Raw genomic sequence first — 23,372 nt, 5'->3', positions numbered from 1 at the left:
TCAAATTAACAAGACAAGTTCACGATTTCAGCAAAACAAGCTTGAGCCATTGATTTCAAATATAAATGAATGAGTGTGATTATTTAATTAGCAAATTAACAAGACAAGTTCATGATTTCAGCAAAACAAGCCTGAGCCATTGATTTCAAATATCAATGAATGAGTGTGATTATTTAATTAGCAAATTAACAAGACAAGTTCACGATTTCAGCAAAATAAGCCTGAGCCATTGATTTCAAATATCAATGAATGAGTGTGATTATTTAATTAGCAAATTAACAAGACAAGTTCACGATTTCAGCAAAACAAGCCTGAGCCATTGATTTCAAATATCAATGAATGAGTGTGATTATTTAATTAGCAAATTAACAAGACAAGTTCACGATTTCAGCAAAACAAGCCTGAGCCATTGATTTCAAATATATATTTTTTTTCTGGGCCCTGTGCTTTTTCTGGTCTTCATCAATGATCTCTCTGACTCTCTTGAAAGTCCTCTGTATCTCTTTGCTGATGACTCTACTCTCTGTCGCTCCATTCTTCATCCCTCAGATCGGGAGTCTGCAGCCTCCTCACTCTCTGCAGACCTGGACAAAATCACAGACTGGGCAAACAAGTGGAACATGTCTTTCAATCCTGACAAATCTCACACTCTTACGATGTCTCTCCGAAAAGACCGACTGGACAACCCTCCCATCCACTTTCTGAATAATCCTCTCCAAGAAGTTCTGTCACTCAAGCTTTTGGGTCTCACTATCTGCCATGATCTTTCCTGGGAAAACCACATTTCAAATCTGGCCTCCAAAGCCAGTCGCCGACTGGGCATCCTCCGTCGTGCGAAGTCCTTCCTTGGCACACCTGAGCTCCTCACCACATACAAGGCTTTCATCCGCAGCTCAATGGAAAACTGCTCTCCCCTCTGGTCTGGTGCTCCTGCCTCACACCTAGCTCGTCTTCACGCTGTTGAAACCAAAGCATTCAGAATCATTGGAATCTCCCATGATGAAGCTAACTCCAAGGGCCTCTCACTCACTCACCGCAGGCAGGTTGGTGGTCTTTCCGTCTTCTACCGACTCCTCTCTGGCCTTGCCCCCCCCCCAGCTCTCTCTGGGCTCTGTCCCGCAAATATTCCTACAGGTCGCACAAGATCTGCCTGCAACCCTGTTATGGTCAAACTGCCAAAATCAAGACTCTCTGCTCACCTTCACTCCTTCATTCCTCTTTTCTCCCACCTCTGGAACAAACTCCCTCACTCTCTTCAATCCCACTCCACCCTCCAGGTCTTTAAAACAGCTGTTCACCACCATCTCTTATCTTCCCCCATCCAAAACCTTGATCTTTTCTACCCCGCTAATTTCACCAACTTCTGTCCTGGAAGTCTTTGGTGTCCTTGTGTTTTTTACTTCTCCCTCCCCCCCCCCCCCCCCCACTTCCCACGCCTCCTCCCCCCAAGCCCTCTCCCTTCCACACATCTCCCTGCTCTCAAATGTTGTGTTTATGTGCTTCCCCTTCTCTCCCCATCTTGTTTTCCGCTCCCTCTTTTTATATATTTTGTTTGTCTGGTTGATTTGTTTGTGAAGTAAATGTTAGCTCTTTCAAGAGCCTTGATTCAGTATACAAAAAAAAAAAAAAAAAAAAAAAAGAGGGTTGCTGGCAGGTCTTGTGCGACCTGTAGGAATATTTGCGGGACAGCGCACAGAGAGAGCTGGGGGGGGGGGGCAAGGCCAGAGAGGAGTCGGTAGAAGACGGAAAGACCACCAACCTGCCTGCGGTGAGTGAGTGAGAGGCCCTTAGAGTTAGCTTCATCGCGGGAGATTCCAATGATTCTGAACGCTTTGGTTTCAACAGCGTGAAGACGAGCTAGGTGTGAGGCAGGAGCACCAGCCCAGAGGGGAGAGCAGTATTCCATTGAGCTGCGGATGAAAGCCTTGTATGTGGTGAGGAGCTCAGGTGTGCCAAGGAAGGACTTCGCACGACGGAGGATGCCCAGTCGGCGACTGGCTTTGAGGCCAGATTTGAAATGTGGTTTTCCCAGGAAAGATCATGGCAGATAGTGAGACCCAAAATCTTGAGTGACAGAACTTCTTGGAGAGGATTATTCAGAAAGTGGATGGGAGGGTTGTTCAGTCGGTCTTTTCGGAGAGACATCGTAAGAGTGTGAGATTTGTCAGGATTGAAAGACATGTTCCACTTGTTTGCCCAGTCTGTGATTTTGTCCAGGTCTGCAGAGAGTGAGGAGGCTGCAGACTGCCGATCTGAGGGATGAAGAATGGAGCGACAGAGAGTTCCGTTCGAGATTTATCCTTCATATTACACAGATTTATTCCTCATACCACCCAAAAGGTGTGGGATCGAGAGTATCAGCTCCTTGTTGCTTCAGTTTTGCAGTTTTTTATGAAGTAAATCACATAAAATGGTTAATAATTTGAAAGTTCAATGGGTGTAGGCAGGCCTTGGATATGTTTGAGCATATGCATTGAAAAAGTGTGTTTTTTAATGAAACATTTTTGGTTGAAGTAATGAATGGTTGCTCATCCTTTGAGCTTTTCTGGGGAAAGCAATGAAAGCTTTCTATAAATTTTCACCTTTTCACGTTGTTTGTGACCAACAGTCCCTTACTGCCAACCTCATCCCGGTGTTCCAGTCTCACCCTACACTCCTCGCTATATACCCAGGCACGAGGTTGCACACGACCACGCTCCAGGCTTACCCCCATCCTACCTCACGGATCCATATGGGCCCTACCCTCCCGCTCCTCATCCACCGCAAGTGCATCAATACGTCCATTCGGTGCCGAGCGCGTTTACTCGACACCCGGGAACTCCTCATCACCCTTTGTTTGATGGTGGACGGAACTGGAGGGGTGTACAACCGTCGCCATATGGGAGAGAAGGTCTCGTTCGGACCCACGAGAGCGTCTTTGCGTCGCGCGAGAGATTTCTGCCGCACGACGGGCCTTGCTACGGCCAAGCCCCACCACATCCACCGCCACCTTCGGCGACGCAAGCCCCGCAACATCTTGTGGAACCGCGCGGGGTCGCTCTCCTGAGGGTGAGTTGGAGGTCGGAAGATTGTGCTTTCTGTGATGATGGATGACACGGCTTTGTGTGCTGAAGCCGGAAGAGGTCGAATAAAATCGAGAAACGCATTGGATTTGTTTTGAATGGAATCAAGAAGAAATAACCACATCTGTTTCTCATCCCTGCTCAATCTGATCCCATCCTTTCCCATACTTGGTCTTCCTTCTTGACCAACAGGACCCATATTCTCCCCCAGTTCAGCCTTCCCTTGAGGAACTTCACCGCCGGCGGAATGAGTTGGTAGCCCAGCTTCGTGGACAACCCCTTGGTGCCTCCTCCGTCTCTCCTCCACCTTTCCCACACTCTGCAACTCCTCCACTACCGTTCCAGACATACCCTGAAGAATACGACCTGACTGTAAGTACTTTCTACACTGGCCACTTCCCCAACACCTCAAACTGTTTTTTTTACAATAAACATGAAAGTTGAGCAAATGTACAGCGATTATAATTATGCACGCACACCGTTTACATTAATACACCTTAAAAGATTTTAATGTGTGCTCATAATGGAGTGTCTAACCTCCATGTTGCTTGTCGAAAAGTTGACCACATTGCATCGTTAATCTGCAGAGGAGGCCCTGAAGGCATCGCCAAACGGCTTCAGTCACCATGGATACCAGGTTCTTTTTAGTTGTCGCAAATGATCAAATCAATATATTTCTGTGAATTTTTTAAAATGTTTGTGGTGATGCCCTGCCAACCTCCATCCAAACCAATCGTTAGCTTTGGATTCATTTTTGTTCCAGCAGAAAACTCATTTCTATTGAGTCATTATGCAGGGTGTCTGTGAAGTCACTGTGTCGTAGAAGGTAATTTATTTAATGGAGAGTGCTCTGAAAATAATCTTTGCGCCTCCACTGTGTATATTTCCCTCCTTCACGTAAGACATGTTCAACCAGCAACACACGCTCTTCCATCGATAACATCTTCAATAACAAGGGAACTGAAAAAAAAAAATATATATATATATATATATTGTTACGGGTCGCGGACAAGATGTTATATTGACCGAGCGGTGGTGTATTACCGCGACCTAACAGTTCCCCCGATTCTTCCCCAACTCACCCGATTCACCCCAAACTTTGGCCGTATCGCACCGCAGCTGCCCAATCTGGAAAACTCTAAAACGACCGAATGCAAAGAGGAAAAGGAATAAGACGAGAAGACGGACAGAAGAGTAATTGGATTTATTATTTACACATATAAGTAGGAAGCAAGCAGTCACGTTTATTTACAGGGACATGAGACGCAGGTGACACAGTGCAATCTTTAGCTTATACAGACTTATTGTTACTACCCAGGACAGCACGAACAAAACAAACTCACGTACGCAAATGGATGGAAATTGCAGGCAGGAATGACAGGAGGTGGGTGGCTGGAGGAAGGCCCGGAGTTGGCTGGAGTTTGATCCCGCACGGGACGTCGGGCTGGACCTCGACGGCCGCCGATGCCACCGATCCTGTCGTGTGCGCGGGGTAGCGGGTCGGAGCTGCTTGGTGGAGCCAAGCCAACGCTGCTGGTGGGGGGCCTGGCGTGACGGGTTCTCTCGCGTGACGGGTTCTCTCCTCTCTCTTTGGTTTGTCCAACCACTCTTTCTCCAACGCAACGACTCAACGCAAACACTGACCACCCCTGACGACCAACTCAGCTCTTGTCATGGACCTCTCCACGCGCTCTTGCTCTGATGACCCAGCTCCTTTCCCTGTACTCGTCTCTCCTCTGTAAAAGCTCATCTCTAGTGGGGGCGTCTCTCATGGGTTATATATAGCCCCACCCTTGAACCTTTGCGAACCTCCCTGATCGCTCTTCCTCCGCCCTCTCAAACCAAACCCCTCGTGCTCGGTTGGTTGTTCGGGGCTGGCTCACTCCTCCCCTCTATGACGAGGTGGAGACACGCCTTTCTTCCCCAACCCTGCCTCGTGGTCAATGGCGGATGAAGGGAAAACCGCCCAACATGCAGTTGGCAATGCGAATTGCAATTGACGAAAAGGGGGGAATGGAAGTGTTGGGAGTGGGAATGAAGGGAATCTATCTCTTTCACTGGTGCAATGGAGTATTTCAATTAATGGGAGACACAGCCTTACCCTAAAAACACATAATAAGATATAACTATTGAACAGGGGTATTCTATGATTGGCTGTGGTGTGGATGCTTTATGGACTAATTATGGGATGCCCTTTGACCTTGACACAGCTCCAGAGGCAGGAGGCGCAGAATAAACAATAATAATAATTCACACAATCAAAAAAATATACAGTCCTCATATCCGCAACACTGCACCCTCCTCCTCTTAGGCACGATCCGGGCCTACAACTTTTATTTAGTGTGACACGTAGGTGTAGTTCCCTCTACTTTTAACCTGACCCTGAGTGCGACAGTTTTAAAACATAAATAAATGTGTCCCGCTGCTCCATTGCACCCTGCCTAACAGACTTACGCCCACAGTTAACCGAATTACGGAATTGTTCTCAAACTATACATTTACGGTGGGGAGCATTATTTACAAGACTAACCCAGGACCTGTGATTGTTCTTTCTGGGGGGGAGACAGTCTGCTCTGCATCGATGCACCATGAAAGCACCCAAAAACGCACCAATACACCCCCAAGCACCAATCGGTGCAGTCACCATTGTTCAAGAAAATAAAACCAACAACCCCTAACCCTGCAGGTGATCTCTTGCTCTTCGGCTCCCTCTGCTGGTTATTATTATTTGTTCTTCCAGTTGTTGTCATTCTCTCTCATTTTATTACTGGCGACCTATTTGCAATAAGGTGTGCCCAACGTGTCCATTTTATTTATTTTATTTATGGCCCACAGGGCCGACTACGTGTGGTTCACCTGTGGGGCATCGGTGCCCTGTAGCCAAGGTCCACCAGCAAGATTTCGGGCCCTCATGGCCGGTTCCAGCAGAGGGGCCATGCCCCAACCCATGGGGTCCATAAGTGGTGCTCGGCCACAGACATGTGGTCCATAATGTGGTGCATCGATGCAGACAGCTGGTTCTGAGAGTTCCGGGCGCACAATGGCCGACTCACGCACGCTCCCCTCGGCGCCCCATAGCGCACAGGTCATGTGGGAGACAAAAGGGGGCCAAGAGAAATGAGCGAGGGGTAAGGTCACAAGGGTACACATCAAACAAGGCAATGCAAGGAGAAATGCGTACGGAGGGCGAAGTGAGAAAGCTCGTCCCTACCGTACGTCACCCCCCTGTCACCTACACTACCCTTTCCCTTACCCCATATGTACAAAATCTACACATTACCAATCCGTCGCTACTGTCACGTCTCCCCATATTTCCTCTATACCAAATTCGTCACCACAATCCCTCTAACCAAAATTTGCCATCACCCAATTCATCATCAATCCTCATAAGGAGGAAGAGATGGAACATCAAGCACAATGTCACACCCACGTCATGATGCGTCTCACAATCCAAAACATTTGCATCAAAAATAATTAAACATGGCATGGTGTGGAGTACCTGTCACCTCAGGTGAGTGGATGCAGATGGTGCGAGGAGACTTCATCCTAACTACTTTCGAAATGACATTAACACACTTTACACTACCCGGGGTCTTTCCCCGCCAATCCATTGGCCAACTTACACTATGGGTTCTAAAAACCAATTCCCATTGACCAAACTGTGGTGCTTCTCAATTTGGGGTCTCACTCCCCCGATTCATCTCCCGGTGCCCTTGCACAATTTCTGGGCTGTGACGTGTAGCTCTCCCAGCAGGTCTACCCACCTGCACACCTCCACCACTGTAGTTGCCACCCGAGCTTACCTAGCGCCTCACCCTAACCTAACTAACTGGGGAAGACCCCTCCTGGTTCTGTCACCCCTTGGTGCCCTCTGGCACTGGGCTACCCGGGTCCGTCCTCCGGATCCTCGGGCCCCATCCACAACAACTACCGGCTCCCAGAGCCCACCTGCGGCCTCACCTGGCCGACATCATCACAGTGGTGGAGTGCCCAACCAACTACACACACTAACAGGCTACACGCCCAGCCATTTCCACAACACTAATGCACCCATCCAAACATCATTCTTCCACTCGCACCACAGATGCCAATATCCAACCACAATTTACCTATACCCTCTACCTAACACTTACACTACCCGCCCCGGGTATCCGTGATGGGGTCCACTCTTCCCCCATTCACACCTTCTCACCATCCACTCCACTCCACAGTTTTCCACCATACTCACTCCACGACCATCCATTCCAATACTCCATTTATTCCACACTACCATTCTCCATACCTGTTGTTGCACACCTGTGCCCTCACACCTGGTGCCACCTGCACCCTCCTTTCTTCCTGGACCATTTGGTCATCACAATACACATCACCATCACTCACTCATACACTGCTCCATCCACCTGTTCAGTTGCACACCTGTGCAATCACACCTGTTCAATCCTCAAACACACGGCATCATCTCATCTAACTACTCCCCTCTGAAACTTGCGCTTCCCAGTCGCCCCTTTAAACTATTGCGCTCCCACGTCATTATCATCCATGCTAATCTACCTGCGTCCCCACTACAGGTATCCTTGTCACTAACTAACCTTAACGTCACCTAATGTCATCTTCGCTAGATCCCTACACACAATATCCTAACCCACCCGGGCTAGTTTTCACTGCCATCAACCCCATAATCGAGTGCTCCTTTGCCCCCCGCTGTGAGGGATGGTGGATTTGCCATCCCACCACATCGGGGAGGTCCTACTATCAATTTCGCTCGTCCAAATCCAACAAATCAAAAATTTGTCATTTACTGCTAATCACCGTACCATCATCAAATTTTGCTTTTTTTCTAATTTCGGGGCCAAAACACTATCCTCATCACCCGTCTACTTATTAGATCCTCTCGGTGCGCCAATTCCCTTCTAAAGCTCGGCTTCGTACAGCCGAGCAATGAATGCGGGTTGTTTTGTGCCAGCGGCTGGATACGTCCCGCATTCGGGGCAGGGACGGGGGCTTACCCGGGCCGAGATCCCACGCACCACCTCGGCGCGGAGCCATCCAATTGCCCGATCTCGACCTGCCGGAACGTCTCAATAAAAAGTGGTCGTCATGACGACCCTTCCTATCGGGCTGCCCGCTCCGCCTAGTGGAGCACGGACGCGGCCGTTCCAAGCGAGGCCCAGCGTGGATCGCGTACGGCGGTCCTTTCGAACCCGCCGTGGCTCGGATCCCCGCTGGTTCTCGCGGCACGCGAAGCCCGGCACGCACCGAGGGCCCGATTCGGCTATAAGTCGCTCTAACCGCTAACCCGGTTACCGTCGATGCCTCACCTGCATGCTTACACGCATACGCTACCCCTTTCTTGCTCGTACCTCCAGCTGTTCCCATGCTCCTCGTACCTTCCCTTACACACCTCGGTACACTCATTCCGCTCACAGACTTGGTCACACACCTGACCACCGAACACTTTGGCACACATTCGTTCTTCGCACACCTCACCAACACACCTCTTCGCGCCCCTTCCTCGGTCACCTCCTCTGTGACAATCACAGGTGTGCTTTCACTCGCACACCCAACCACGTGCCTCACGACCAACTCAAGTGTGCATTCCCACACACGCTCTACCATTCCAGGTGTGCTTCCTTCCATTCCAGGTGTACATCCTCGCTCACCTGTCACAACCAACTCACGCTCCGTGTCACTCTCACTACTCTCACCTCCACTCTTGACAACGCACTCACCCTTACTCTCGACAGCGCACTCTTTCCTCATGCACCCGTCCGTTACACACCTTTCTCGCGCACACTCTCCCGTTACACCCTCTGTAACACTCACCACAGGTGTACACTCTTCCTTACTTTTAACAGCGCACTCTTTCCCCATGCACCTGTCCGTTACACACCTTTCTCGCGCATCCTCTTGCGCACACTCTTTCGTTACTTCCTCCGTAACACTCGCCACACCGCGCTTCCATGTGCTCCCTCGCACACGCGCTACGACTGACTCACTCTCGACAGCACACTCACTCCTTGGCGTGCACTTTTTCCTCACACACCCCATGGTCGGACATTCTCGCACACCTCGTTTTTCGCACACCTGACCTGTCACACACTTCACCAACGGCCTCTCACGAACACCCGGATCCATAGCAACCCCCAAGCCGACTGAAGCTTTCCTCACATCATATACATTGCCGAATATTTCGCCACTCACCTTGGCACCTCGTCTCTGCCCCTCTTTTGCCACCTGCAAACTCTTTATTTGGTTAGTGAGCAGCACATCATGAGTTGAGCACTGACCTTGCACATATTCCATTACTTCCTCCTTTATCTCCCTCTTAGTTTCTGTCCGTCCCTTCTTAATTTCACTCACCTCTTCTTCCACTTCCTCTAATTTTTGCTTCACCTCTTTTATTTCCCGGTGCGTCTCCTTAAGTTCGTCCTCTAAGGCTACCGTGACCGTCTCTATGTGCATCCTCACCTGCCGGTCCTTTGTCTCCATTACTTCTGTCACCTCATCCAACCTCATTGTCAGTCCCTCACGTACCATCTGACATTGCCTCTGTGTCGCTATCAAGTCATTTTTAATTTCTTTTTGTGTCGCTTTTAACCCTCCGAGTACTGCAGTGTTCCTTTGAACCTGCTCCACTAACTCCGTCTGTCCCTCTGTCAGCTGTTCCACCTCCTCCGTCAGATCTTCTATTCCCCCTTGTAACTTTGCCGCCCCATTTCTCACCTCTTTCTCCATACGCTTCTCACCTCGCTTTACCTCCTCGCGTAGCCCCGAAACCTCCTCACTTACACCTCGTCGTATCCCCTCTTTCATCTCCTCCATCTCTTTTGTAGATGCCACCCTCATCTGTCCCAATTCATCCCTCTGAGCATCCAGTTTACTTTCTAACCCGATTTGCACCTCCTCTATCTGGTTCCCCATTCGTTTGATTTCCCTGGCAGATTGTTCCCCTATTTCCCGCAATTTGTCTTCCATCCTATTTTCTAACCCCATTAACCCATTTTTCACCTCTTTTATCCCGTTGTCTAACCCCTCAAAATTATTGTCGAACTTCTCACCGGTACCCCTCGCTTCGTCCCTCATTACCCCCATTTGGCCCTCTAATCGCTCTCCCATTTCTCTTCGCTCTCGGGTGGACTTATCATTTTGGGCATCCATTTTTGCCATCATTTGAATCATAAAGACTCGCATGTACTCTGGCATTTCTGGCTCGGCTGCCGCGACCACGTGCGCAGCGCAACTTGGTGCTGCTACGGTCACGGGCGCGGCAAAATTTGGTGCTGCTACAACCACGTGCGCGAGGACGCCATTTTGTGCGTCTGATACCCCCTCAACCACATCGCCAATGTTCTCCTCCTCTCCTTCCTCCACATACATTTCCCCGAGGTCCTAGGTCGATTCCACCCCGTCTATCTCTAGCTCACCCACCGGCATCCGATCGCCTTGACCAGCCATGGCGCGATTTCAAAATTCGGGTTTTATTTCTTTAAAACACAATTTTTCAGCAGCTCGTAATTTTGAGCGCGTTAAGCGCGTTAAGCGCGCTTCGGGCCTCGTATCCCACTCCTCGACACCAATTGTTGCGGGTCGCGGACAAGATGTTATATTGACCGAGCGGTGGTGTATTACCGCGACCTAACAGTTCCCCCGATTCTTCCCCAACTCACCCGATTCACCCCAAACTTTGGCCGTATCGCACCGCAGCTGCCCAATCTGGAAAACTCTAAAACGACCGAATGCAAAGAGGAAAAGGAATAAGACGAGAAGACGGACAGAAGAGTAATTGGATTTATTATTTACACATATAAGTAGGAAGCAAGCAGTCACGTTTATTTACAGGGACATGAGACGCAGGTGACACAGTGCAATCTTTAGCTTATACAGACTTATTGTTACTACCCAGGACAGCACGAACAAAACAAACTCACGTACGCAAATGGATGGAAATTGCAGGCAGGAATGACAGGAGGTGGGTGGCTGGAGGAAGGCCCGGAGCTGGCTGGAGTTTGATCCCGCACGGGACATCGGGCTGGACCTCGACGGCCGCCGATGCCACCGATCCTGTCGTGTGCGCGGGGTAGCGGGTCGGAGCTGCTTGGTGGAGCCAAGCCAACGCTGCTGGTGGGGGGCCTGGCGTGACAGGTTCTCTCGCGTGACGGGTTCTCTCCTCTCTCTTTGGTTTGTCCAACCACTCTTTCTCCAACGCAACGACTCAACGCAAACACTGACCACCCCTGACGACCAACTCAGCTCTTGTCATGGACCTCTCCACGCGCTCTTGCTCTGACGACCCAGCTCCTTTCCCTGTACTCGTCTCTCCTCTGTAAAAGCTCATCTCTAGTGGGGGCGTCTCTCATGGGTTATATATAGCCCCACCCTTGCACCTTTGCGAACCTCCCCGATCGCTCTTCCTCCGCCCTCTCAAACCAAACCCCTCGTGCTCGATTGGTTGTTCGGGGCTGGCTCACTCCTCCCCTCTATGACGAGGTGGAGACACGCCTTTCTTCCCCAACCCTGCCTCGTGGTCAATGGCGGATGAAGGGAAAACCGCCCAACATGCAGTTGGCAATGCGAATTGCAATTGACGAAAAGGGGGGAATGGAAGTGTTGGGAGTGGGAATGAAGGGAATCTATCTCTTTCACTGGTGCAATGGAGTATTTCAATTAATGGGAGACACAGCCTTACCCTAAAAACACATAATAAGATATAACTATTGAACAGGGGTATTCTATGATTGGCTGTGGTGTGGATGCTTTATGGACTAATTATGGGATGCCCTTTGACCTTTACACAGCTCCGGAGGCAGGAGGCGCAGAATAAACAATAATAATAATTCACACAATCAAAAAAATATACAGTCCTCATATCCGCAACAATATATATATATATATATATATATATATATATATATATATATATATACCGTATATATATACCGTATATATATATACCGTATATATACTGTATATATATATATACACCGTGTACTATATATATATATACATATATATATATATATATATATATATATATATATATATATATATATATATATATATATATATATATATATATATATATACAAATATATATATATATACAAATATATATATATACATATACATATACAAAATATATTTGTATATATATACTGTATATACAAAATGTCAACTCCAACCACCACTCCCAACCACTTTTCTCCAACCACTTCTGACCAACCACTACAACCACTTCCAACCACTTCTCCACCAATTCAACCACTCCATCTTCAACCACCCCAACCACTCCAACCACTTCCAACCACTTCTCAAACCACTTCTGACCAACTTAAGCATAAACACAAAAATCGACATTATCGTAAAAAACAATACACAAACCGCAGACATCATTACATGCAGAACCGTTCCTCCATGGAAATGAACACAGCTGAGGTTGAAAATAGTCAAACCAACAACAATAGAACTTCTACTGCAACCAAACTTGTAGATCTACCTAAACTCGGGATCATCAATCTTTCCAATCATTCCCTCAGTGAGGCGGAAATAAACCTGCTCTCTAAGGGTTTAAAATTTTGCCCAATCGCTCCACAAATAGACCAATTACAATTGAAAGAAGATTTAAAAGATTTCTGTAGGCGAATGACATTAAAGGCACACTTTGCTAAAGTACACCCAGCACCATCAACGCCACAACAAACAACACCAACAACCACGCATACAATCACATACACCGATACTAATACACCACAACTCACTTTACCTAAACCAAAAAGCACCTGGACACCACGTGTTGACAATCCATATCTACATGTCTATATGGAACAAGTGAGCAATGAAATTGAAAAGGTGGCACAAAAATATAATTGTTCCAGACATAAGGACAATCTTACAAAGGCAGAGCGACGAGCACTTCACAATCTCCAAAACAATGAAAAGATAGTCATAAAGCCAGCAGATAAAGGTACTGGCATTGTCATTATGTCGACTACCGATTACGTTGCAGAAGGTAATCGTCAACTACATAGTGATACTTACAAAGAGCTCCCATCCGACCCTACCCTTTTACATCTTGAAGAGGTTAAAAAGGTAGTAGATTCTATTCGGGTGGATAAAACCATCAAATCTCGCTTGGTTCCGAAAGATCCTCATTGCCCTAACCTTTATTTTCTTCCCAAAATACACAAGGTAAACAATCCAGGTAGACCAATCGTATCTGGCTGCACATGTCCAACTGTTCTCATATCAAAATTTGTTGACTGTCATTTACGTCCTCTCGTGTTGAAGCTCTCCTCATACCTCAAGGACACAACCAGTTTTCTGACCCACATCCAAGGATTGAACAGAATATACTCACCTTTAAACTCCCAAACCATTTTAGTCACAGCAGATGTTACATCCCTCTACACTAATATTCCACATTCAGAAGGCCTGTCTGCATGCCGCAAAGCCCTCGATACACGACAAGTCCCAATGCCACTTACTCAAGACCTTATGCGCCTATTAGAACTGACACTCAAACTGAATAATTTCCAATTCAACGGACGACATTACATTCAAACTCAAGGTACCGCTATGGGTACCCCTGTTGCACCATCGTACGCTAACATCTTCATGGGAATGATAGAGGCCAAGATCAATGCACAACCTCATCACGGAATCTTGGAAAAATCCTGGGTACGTTATATTGATGACATCCAGTTCATCTGGTCAAAATCCCCCCGTAGTCTCACCCAATTCCAAAATGAATTAAATTTAATTCATCCGACCATCAAGTTCACATTCGACAGCTCACAGTCCGAAGTTCACTTTCTAGACACATCACTCACGCTTCAAAATAACAGACTCGAAACAGAACTATACACCAAACCAACAGACACTCACTCTTACCTTCTCCCTTCTTGATCTCATCCTAAACATACAATTGCAAGCATACCATACAGTCAAGCACTCAGAGTAAGACGCATTTGCTCAACAAAAATGGCAGAAGAAACTTCTCTCTGCCAATTAGAAACACACTTCATTGCAAGAAACTATGACCCTCACTCTGTGCAAGAAGCAATAACCCGAGCAAAACACATACCGAGAGCAGACCTTCTGACTTACAAACCCAAACCTGCAACTAACCGTGTCCCACTGGTAACCACCTACTCTGCTACCTCATCCCAATTGCCAAGTATTCTGAATAAGGCCCTTCCTCTCCTCCATCAATCAGAAACACTCGGCACCACATTTCCTCAACCTCCACTAACATCATTTCGACGTGGTCGGACACTCAGGGACCTCTTGGTAAAAGCAAAGCACCCACAGCCCCACAACAAAGAAACTAGGATCCCTGGCTTCTATAAATGCACAGCAAACAAATGCATTATTCACAAGCATTTACTAGAAGGAAACAAATTCTGTAGTTCTAGCACTGGACAAAAATTCCCCATCACCTCCTATATGAACTGCAAATCTACATGGGTCATATACCTAATCACTTGCCAAAAGTGCACCAAACAATATGTTGGAAAAACTGAAAATACACTCTACACACGATTTAATAACACCCGGTCAGAAATCAATAACTTCCACACCAGTCAGGGCAAATCTCTACCTTACACGATACACTTTAATCAACCGGATCACTCTATAAATGACATTCAGATCTCTGCCATTGAATCAATCACAAATCGATCACACACCACGATTCTGAAACGTGAGTCCTTTTGGATACACAAACTTCAGACAAAAGTCCCTCATGGCATAAATTTTGATGACTAAAGCATGTTCCAACATCAACCCAATCAAATTGTTAACCGTAACCCATTCATTCATTCATTCATTCATTCATCATTCATTCATTCATTCATTCTACCTTTATATGTCATTTATATAAATATATAAATATATTATATGAATATAAATGGGATATGAATATATGCTTGTGTGTTTATGTATGTATATCTCTATATTTGTATATGCACGTGCACCCTAACTAACGCAAACGGTCATGCACTTTAGTTAGTCCATGTACAACACGTAGGACACTTTAGGACCTCTCTATAGTTATATCATTATTCTGTGTTCCAGGTAAGGCTGCGTTTCCAATAGTTGACTCTACGCTGCATCAATCAAATAAGATAGTTCCCCTTTCGATTTATCCCCAATCATCTCCTCTCTGCAAGGTGCCAGTAACAGTTGGGCTGTTTTCGGCGGGAACCTTTCGGCGTCTCCCGCTCTTCAAGTGCAGTAGCGGTAAGGCAGGAGTAACAGTTGGGCTGTTTTCTTCGCCCCAAACTCCATTGCCCACGAGGCCAGGATCGGAGAAGAAGGGAGGAGCGCCAGGAATGAGGCGTGGCCCACCAACGCACCATCAAGGGGCGGACCGGTGAGCCCTCACAACCAACCAGGGCTCAGTGGGCATGGCTTGATAGGGTGTGGCAAGAAACATCTGGAAAGTTCGAGAGGGTTCCAAGGGTGTGGCAAGAAACGTCTGGTGAGTTTGAGAGAGTTCCACGGGCGTGGTTATAAAACCCTTGGCGCGAGGCCCCCACCAGAGAGACGCGGGAGGAGGTGCAAGAGACGCATGAGAAGAGACGAGGAGGAGGTTCATGAGAAAGGAACACTGGAGAGAGACGTGTTACCAACCAGCACTGACGACCGGGTTTTCGCCACTGCATCGGAGCGTGGACGCTCACGTGGGCCACCAACGGCGTGCCGCGATTCCCGAACCTCCCTGCCACCAGCCCTGTGGACGGTCTGCCCTTCTCATCCTTCCCGCCATTCCTGCCTGAAAACCCCATTAGTGTACGTGAGTTTGTTCTGTTTGTCTTGTCCCTGGGTATAAGTAAGCCTGTTTAAGGATTTGCGCTGTGTCTTCTTATTCTTCTTCTGTAAATTACGTTCGTTTCTTCTCTTCCCCTTTGGTTTGTATAGTAGTTAATAAATACCTGTTCCTCCTTACTTTTGGTTTCATTCTCGTCCGATCGCTTTCGTGATTTTCCGATTGAGTACCTGTGGCGCGATTTCGGCCGAACCGCTGATAATCGGGTTTAGTCTTTTGTTAACGGCTCATGTCGCAGCTCGTTTCGCTCGGCGCAATCCATCTATTACGCTGCGGCTCGGGCGGGAGTATTTCCTCGCGTACCGGAAGGCGCTGGTACTTAGGTCATAGGAAGGATTGGCCTACTACCCTATTCAGCGCTGACCGGGCGTGACGTCATACCCCCAGGACCGGTCGGACGGCCAGCTTAACAAGACAAGGGGATTAAACCCCCATTGCTAACGGGAATGCCGTCCCCCGGATCCGTAACTATATATATTGTTACGGATCCGGGGGACGGATCCGTAACTATATATATATATATAGTTGGGCTGTTTAGCCCAACTATATATATAGTTACCCTGGGAGGGGGAGGGGGGAGGGGAGGGGGTTTGGGGAGGGGGAGGGGGAGGATGAGGGGAGGGGGAAGGGGTAGGGGGAGGGGAAGGGGGAGGGGGAAAAGGGAGGGGGAGGGGGAGGGGGGAAGGGGAAGGGGTAGGGGAGGGGAAGGGGGAGGGGAGAAGGGGAGGGGGTAGGGGGGAAGGTAGAGGGAGGGGGGAGTCAAGTCGGAAGTCATTGTCATCAATTGAATGTCGCATTTATTTTTTATTCCCTGTCAAATGGCATTGGTCCCGCATTCCGAACCCGGAAGTCGGAAGTCATTGTCGTCAAATAAATGTAGCATGTATGTTTCACTCTCTGTCACATGCCGTTGGTCCCATGTCAATCGGATGAAGTTGAAAAATTAACGTTACGAAGTTTCTCTGGGACGTACTGATTCCGAATATGAAGTTGAAAAATTAACGTTCCGAAATATGCTGATGACGTCATAATTTTAAAACGTGAAGTTTTTTTAAATTTTAAGGTGTGCTGTAGTTGCTCTGAGACGTACTGATTCCGAATATGCCTTTGGTTTTGCTCTGCGATGAGTAGTTCTCGAGTTATAAGAGGACAAACAAACAAACAAACATACTTTACTGCTTTATATATATATATATATATATATATATATATATATATATATATATATATATATATATATATATATATATATATATATATATATATATATATATATATATTATATACTGAAACGCAAAATAAACTTACCACCTTTGAAACCTTTAAATATCAACAATAACACTGCGTGTAGTAAATATGGGAACTTATTTGTGGACAATAGTGTCCTCACTGTCAGACAAAACGGTCACGGATGGTCACTTGAACCTTCAATGGTCACTTCATAGCACAGCTGTTGAACAGCCGTTTTGACTGTCAGTGATTAGCCAAGGGGTACGGGATGATTTTAATGAGCTGCACGTGATGTCTTGATATTGGCTTTAAAAAGGCCAGTGCAAAATGGGCATTTCAATCAACATGCCACGATTGTCAAGGGATCAACGGCAGCGTGCCCTGGGCATGCTGCAAGGCGGACTGAGCTACCGTGAGGTGGCACGTCGCCTTGGCTGTTCACACCAGACGATATCGGACCTGGTGGACAGAGACACCCTCCACAACTCTGCAGATGACAGACCTCGATCAGGGAGGCCAAGAGTCACCACTGCAAGGCAGGACAGGCAGATGGTCCGAAGTCACCTGCGGGATCGATTCCGTCCAGCATCCCGCACTGCGGCAGAAACTCCGGGTACTCCGGTTCTCAGAACGAGAATGACTCGTTCAAAATAAAACAAACCAACAATTGCTAATTGAAACATTGGCATTTTATTGATGACATGTCAAGTTTTTGACTGAGATACACCATCTCATCAGTTTGTTCCACAGTACAGAACAGCACAGGGTGCAATGTCAGTCCCCTTTCAATAGCGTGTGTGGCCACCATTGTTTTGGATACAGGCAGTGCATCATCGGCGTATACTGCCTACCAGTCTTTGGATGGATTGCTGCTGGATTCTGTCCCACTCAGTCCTCAGTCTGAAGCAGCTCTGCCCATGTCCTGGCCCTGCCAAATACGCGTCTCCCAAGCTCATCCCACAGGTGCTCTATGGGATTCAGGTCAGGGGAGAGCGCAGGCCACTGCATGGTGTTGATGTTCTCGCCTTGGAGAAATGCAGTGGTAAAGCGAGCAGCATGGGGACGAGCGTTGTCATGCTGAAAGGTTCTCAGTTCTGGGTGGTCTAGCAGGAATGGCAGCAGATGAGGTCGCAGGATGTTATCCACATACCACTGGGCGTTAAGATTCCCATCCACAACCACCAGTGGCGTCCTGTACCGGCCTGATATGGCGGCCCACACGATCAGACTTGGGCCACCCCACCTGTTGGCTTGACGCACGCAACAATCGGCATATCGCTCGCCAGTTCTTCTCCAGACACGCTCACGCCCATAATGACTGTCCACACAGAACCTTGACTCATCGCTGAAAGCGACCTCGTTCCACTGCGCCAAGGTCCACCGCTGATGCTGCTGGCACCATCTCTGTCGGTTGCGGCGATGGGCAGCCGTCATCACGGGGCCTCTGTATGGTCTTCTGGCAGTCAGACCATAGTCATGCAGTCGTCTTCGTGCAGTATCATTGGAGATCCGTGGGTTTGCACGCCCCGGAGTTTCTGCCGCAGTGCGGGATGCTGGACGGAATCGATCCCGCAGGTGACTTCGGACCATCTGCCTGTCCTGCACTGCAGTGGTGACTCTTGGCCTCCCTGATCGAGGTCTGTCATCTGCAGAGTTGTGGAGGGTGTCTCTGTCCACCAGGGCCGATATCGTCTGGTGGGAACAGCCAAGGCGACGTGCCACCTCACGGTAGCTCAGTCCACCTTGCAGCATGCCCAGGGCACGCTGCCGTTGATCCCTTGACAATCGTGGCATGTTGATTGAAATGCCCATTTTGCACTGGCCTTTTTAAAGCCAATATCAAGACATCACGTGCAGCTCATTAAAATCATCCCGTACCCCTTGGCTAATCACTGACAGTCAAAATGGCTGTTCAACAGCTGTGCTATGAAGTGACCATTGAAGGTTCAAGTGACCATCCGTGACCGTTTTGTCTGACAGTGAGGACACTATTGTCCACAAATAAGTTCACACATTTACTACACACAGTGTTATTGTTGATATTTAAAGGTTTCAAAGGTGGTAAGTTTCTTTTGCATTTCAGTATATATATATTGTTGCGGTTTTCAGAACCCACACTTGTTGTAAATATCACATCATTAAAGGTTAAAGGTAGCACCCCATAGATGGGCCACAAGCAACACTTAGGTCACCATACAACATACAACAACATGCATTTTAAAGGCCATTTTCCCTGCTAGAGCGGGGGTTAGCCTTGCGGTCCCCATGACAATCTTCTCCATTTTGCCCTATTTTCTGCATCTCTCCTTGTTAACCCCCTTGCCCGCATTTCTTCTTCCACCATCTTTAGCCAAGTCTTTCTCGGTCTTCCCCGTCTTCTACTTCCTTCTACATTCATTTCCATCACTCTTCTCAACCAGTCACTTTCATCCTTCCTCAACACATGACCAAACCATCTCAACCTGTTCCTCTTCACAGCATCAATCACAGGCTCTATTCCCATCATCTTTCGCAATTCATCATTTGTCTTCCTCTCTCTCAACGATACTCCGCACATCCGTCGAACCATTCGCATTTCCACCCTTTCCAACCTTCGTTGCTGCTCTACGTTCATTACCCATGTCCCGCTCCCATAAATCATAACACTTCTCACACATGCAGCATACACCTTTCCCTTCAGCTTCAACGACACTCCCCTCATCATCAGCACGCCACTCAATTCCCGAAACTTCTTCTATGCACATCTCACTCGAGCAACCGTTGCCGAGTCTGATCCACCTTCTCCATTCAGCATGTCTCCGAGGTAGCAAAATGTTTTCACACCTTCCAGCTTCACGCCGTCTCCAAGATCCAACTCAACATTTCCTCCATCTGCAGCTCCCTCTGTGCACACCTTACATTTGAATGTAGCTGCCACACTGGTTAATGACCCTCTCAGACCACTACATTTTTGATGAACCCACTCAGCGCACATTGTACACCGAATGGAGTTCACTCCGACACCCTTCCTACACACAGCACACGGCCACTTCCCAGTTCTTTCCACCTCACCACATGCTTTACCACTTGCCATCACCTTCGTCTTTCCGATATTCACCTTCAGACCTTTTGTCTCCATACATTCCTTCCACGTGTTCATCTTTTCCTTTAGTCCATCCATACTTTCCGCAATCAACACCAGATCAGCTGCATACAACAACTCCCACGGTAAACCCTCCTTTACGTTCTGAGCCAGCACCTCCATCACAGCTACAAATAGTAGTGGACCTAGTACCGACCCCTGATGCACTCCCACCTTCACCTCAAACTCACCACTGTGCCCATTCTTCGACCTTACAGCTGTGCGCGCTCTTTTGTACATTGCCATCACGACTCTGATCAACCATTCCTCCACTCCTAACTTCCTCAATGCCCATGTCAATACTTTGCGTGGAACCCGATCAAATGCTTTCTCCAGATCAACAAACCCAAGAAACAACTTCTTCCTCTTCTCCATGTACTTCTCCTGCAACTGCCTCACAATGAAAAGCGCGTCTGTCGTTCCTCTTGCTGGCATGAATCCAAACTGCATTTCGTCGATCTTCACTTTCTTCGTTATCCTCCTCTCCAACACCCTTTCCAATACCTTCATTCCATACTCCAATAACTTTATCGCTCGGTACGAGCCACACTCCAGAGGGTCACCTTTCCCCTTGTATGGAGGGACGAGGGTACTCAGTTCCCAATCCACTGGAATGTGGCCTTCTTTCACCACCAGATTACAGATCTCTGTCATTCTCTTCACCATAGGTCACCATAGGACATCAGTTATTCATTAGTATGTGTTAGATAAGGCCATTTTCCAATAGTTGCATTGCGTTGTGTCAATCAAATAAGAGTAGGGCCCCATCCGTTCATTTTGCAGCCTCCCTCCAAGCGATGCCATTAGGCGCACTCCAGTCTGTGCCCCCATGGCCCTTCCCAATTTGTTACGCGCCTTTGTTAGCAGCGTTCGCTGCCCTTGAGCGTGAGTTCGCTAAACGCCGCCATAAGCCACGAGGTGAAGCCCGAAAAAAGGGGGCGGAGCGCCAGGGAGAAGGTGTGACCATGTCACCCAGCCGTCAGGGCGGGGCCGGTAAGCAATAACCAGCCAACCAGGGCTGTAGTGACATCGCCTGATAGGCGTGGCTTTTGGGCTCGCGGAGCGATCGCTGGCTGGATTATAAAAGCGAGTGCACAAAGCCCTTTTACAGGACTGTCAAGGACTGATGAGAAGAGCGCTCGTTGAAAAGGACTTATGCAGTGGCGCTCGTTCAACAGGTCTCTCGTTGGAAGGTTGGCTCATTAAGGACTGACTCGCTGGCGCTGATTACCAAAGGACTGCGAGGAAGCACGCTGATGAGAGGACGGTGCGAAGGTCGACCTTAGGACGGTGCGGAGAGGACAGGACTTGCACAATTGGCGCTTGCGTACAGGACATTGGGGAGGTGGCATTTGGCGTGAGTCGTGCGCAAAGTACGTACGCAATATACCAGCCTTCCACCGTGATATAATTGTCCGTTCGTGTTGCGTTACGCTATACGAAGAGCTGCCTGCCGGGTTTTCCATCGTCTGGACCGGAGCCGGACTGGAGCCTGGACGCGCTGGTGACCATCAACCTACCATCTGCAATCCCCGTGTGAGTGACTGTGTGTGAGACGGGCCCGTTTGTCCAGGGAATAAGTTAAGCCTGTAATTAAGACTGCCCTGTGTACTTCTCCTTCCTCTTTATTTCATGTAAATTTCTTTCGTTTCCTCTTCTTCTTGTACATTTGTTATTAAATTGCTTTGTTCTTCCTATTATCCAGGTTTCCTCTTATCCGATCGCATCAGTCTTTTCTCAATTGGGCAAGCGTGGCACGATTCTGAACCGCTACAATCGGGTCTCGTCATTTGTTAACAGCTCGGATCGCGGATTGCTATCCGCTCGGCATATTCCATCCATATCCGTGATTCGAGCGGGAGTTATTCCCTCGTTTCCGGTCGGCGTTAGTAATTAGGTAGTAGCGAATCCCGAGGCCTAACAAACCCTACCTAACGCCGCGCCAGGAAGGACGTTATAACTTCCAGGACTCGCGTCGGCCAGATAACAGGACAAGGGGATTAACCCCCCCTTGATAAGGGGAGAGCTGACGTTGGAGATCCGCAACAATATCAATAGCTGCCTGAAACGGTCCCTCATTTTGTCCATGATTGAATCTCGAGATGCAATATCCCAATCGATACAAGGAGTAGGAGTACAAGTTTCTCCATGCTCCATCTTAAAGGAAGACATCTTCATGGGGGAGACTCCTTTTAGCGGCGGGTCACACTATCTTTGTGTTTGGCCAGATCTTTGTGAATGATGTCTGTAGTTTTCATTTCCAAGACGTGTAAACGACACCGCCCCGCTGCGTCAGGGTCGACATCAAAAGCATCTACCACAGCAGCCATTTTGAAGGTGCTCATATTTATCAAGTTAGATTTTCTTGTGATGCAACCACACATTTGTACCTTCCTCTTTCGCAAACCCATCAGCCTAGCCTGTGTTTCAGTGTTTACATGTCTATCTTGATCAGCTCATTCCAATAGGAATTTCCTCCAGTGGGACTCTTGTGCCATGTTTACTCCAACGAGTCTCCACAAGGTGGCTTCCATGTAACAGAGTAATTTGCCAACACAACAACAACAGGCATTTTAAGGCCATTTCCCCTGTTAGAGCTGGGGTTAGCCAACAGAGTAATTCACAATTTTAGTCATTTTCTGTATAAATAACCAGCCACAACTGAAAAGAGAAGAAATAGCCATCCCTACTCCCATCAGCCTTGTTATACTTTTAAGTAATGCTTTATTATCCCCATGCTTTTTGGAAGAAAAAAAAAACAGCGATATTGTAATCAGCTGTCTGTCCATAACGCTATCTATGCCAGTTGTGCAGAAATTCACCAAACTTGGTTCTTATGATCACCACGTGGCAAGAAGGTGTGAGAGCAGTATCATTTTGGCCCTCCTCATGGGCGGGCCTAAAGGTCAAACGCCAAAAATGCAATTACGTGCACGCTTTAAACAAATTTTTTTAAATGAAACTTTGTATGTAATCAATATTAAGGGATGCATTAAATATGTAACCACTTTTTGGATTCGACCCCAGGTTCATCCTCAGGTGGTGGGGATGGGTGTGTCTCTCTCTGCGCGCGTGTGTATGTATTGTATGTATTGTGTGTATTGTGTGTGTGTGTGTGTGTGTGTGTGTGTGT

At 47.8% G+C, this 23,372-nt stretch overlaps 1 protein-coding gene across 1 annotated transcript in view; it reads left to right on the top strand.

Annotated features, from left to right (window-relative positions):
- The window catches only part of LOC137439183 (uncharacterized), a 320,724-nt gene that overhangs the window by 208,830 nt on the left and 88,522 nt on the right, over positions 1 to 23,372 (top strand). The window contains exons 14-15 of the mRNA XM_078767715.1: positions 2,609 to 3,048; positions 3,255 to 3,434. Of these exons, the coding sequence (XP_078623841.1) occupies positions 2,609 to 3,048; positions 3,255 to 3,434 (620 nt within the window). The remainder of the gene's footprint in view (positions 1 to 2,608; positions 3,049 to 3,254; positions 3,435 to 23,372) is intronic.

This window comes from Myxine glutinosa, chromosome 13 (assembly GCF_964187855.1).
Source record: "Myxine glutinosa chromosome 13, kmMyxGlut1.1, whole genome shotgun sequence".
NCBI lineage: Eukaryota > Metazoa > Chordata > Myxini > Myxiniformes > Myxinidae > Myxine > Myxine glutinosa.
This window is presented reverse-complemented; position numbering and strand designations above follow the sequence as displayed.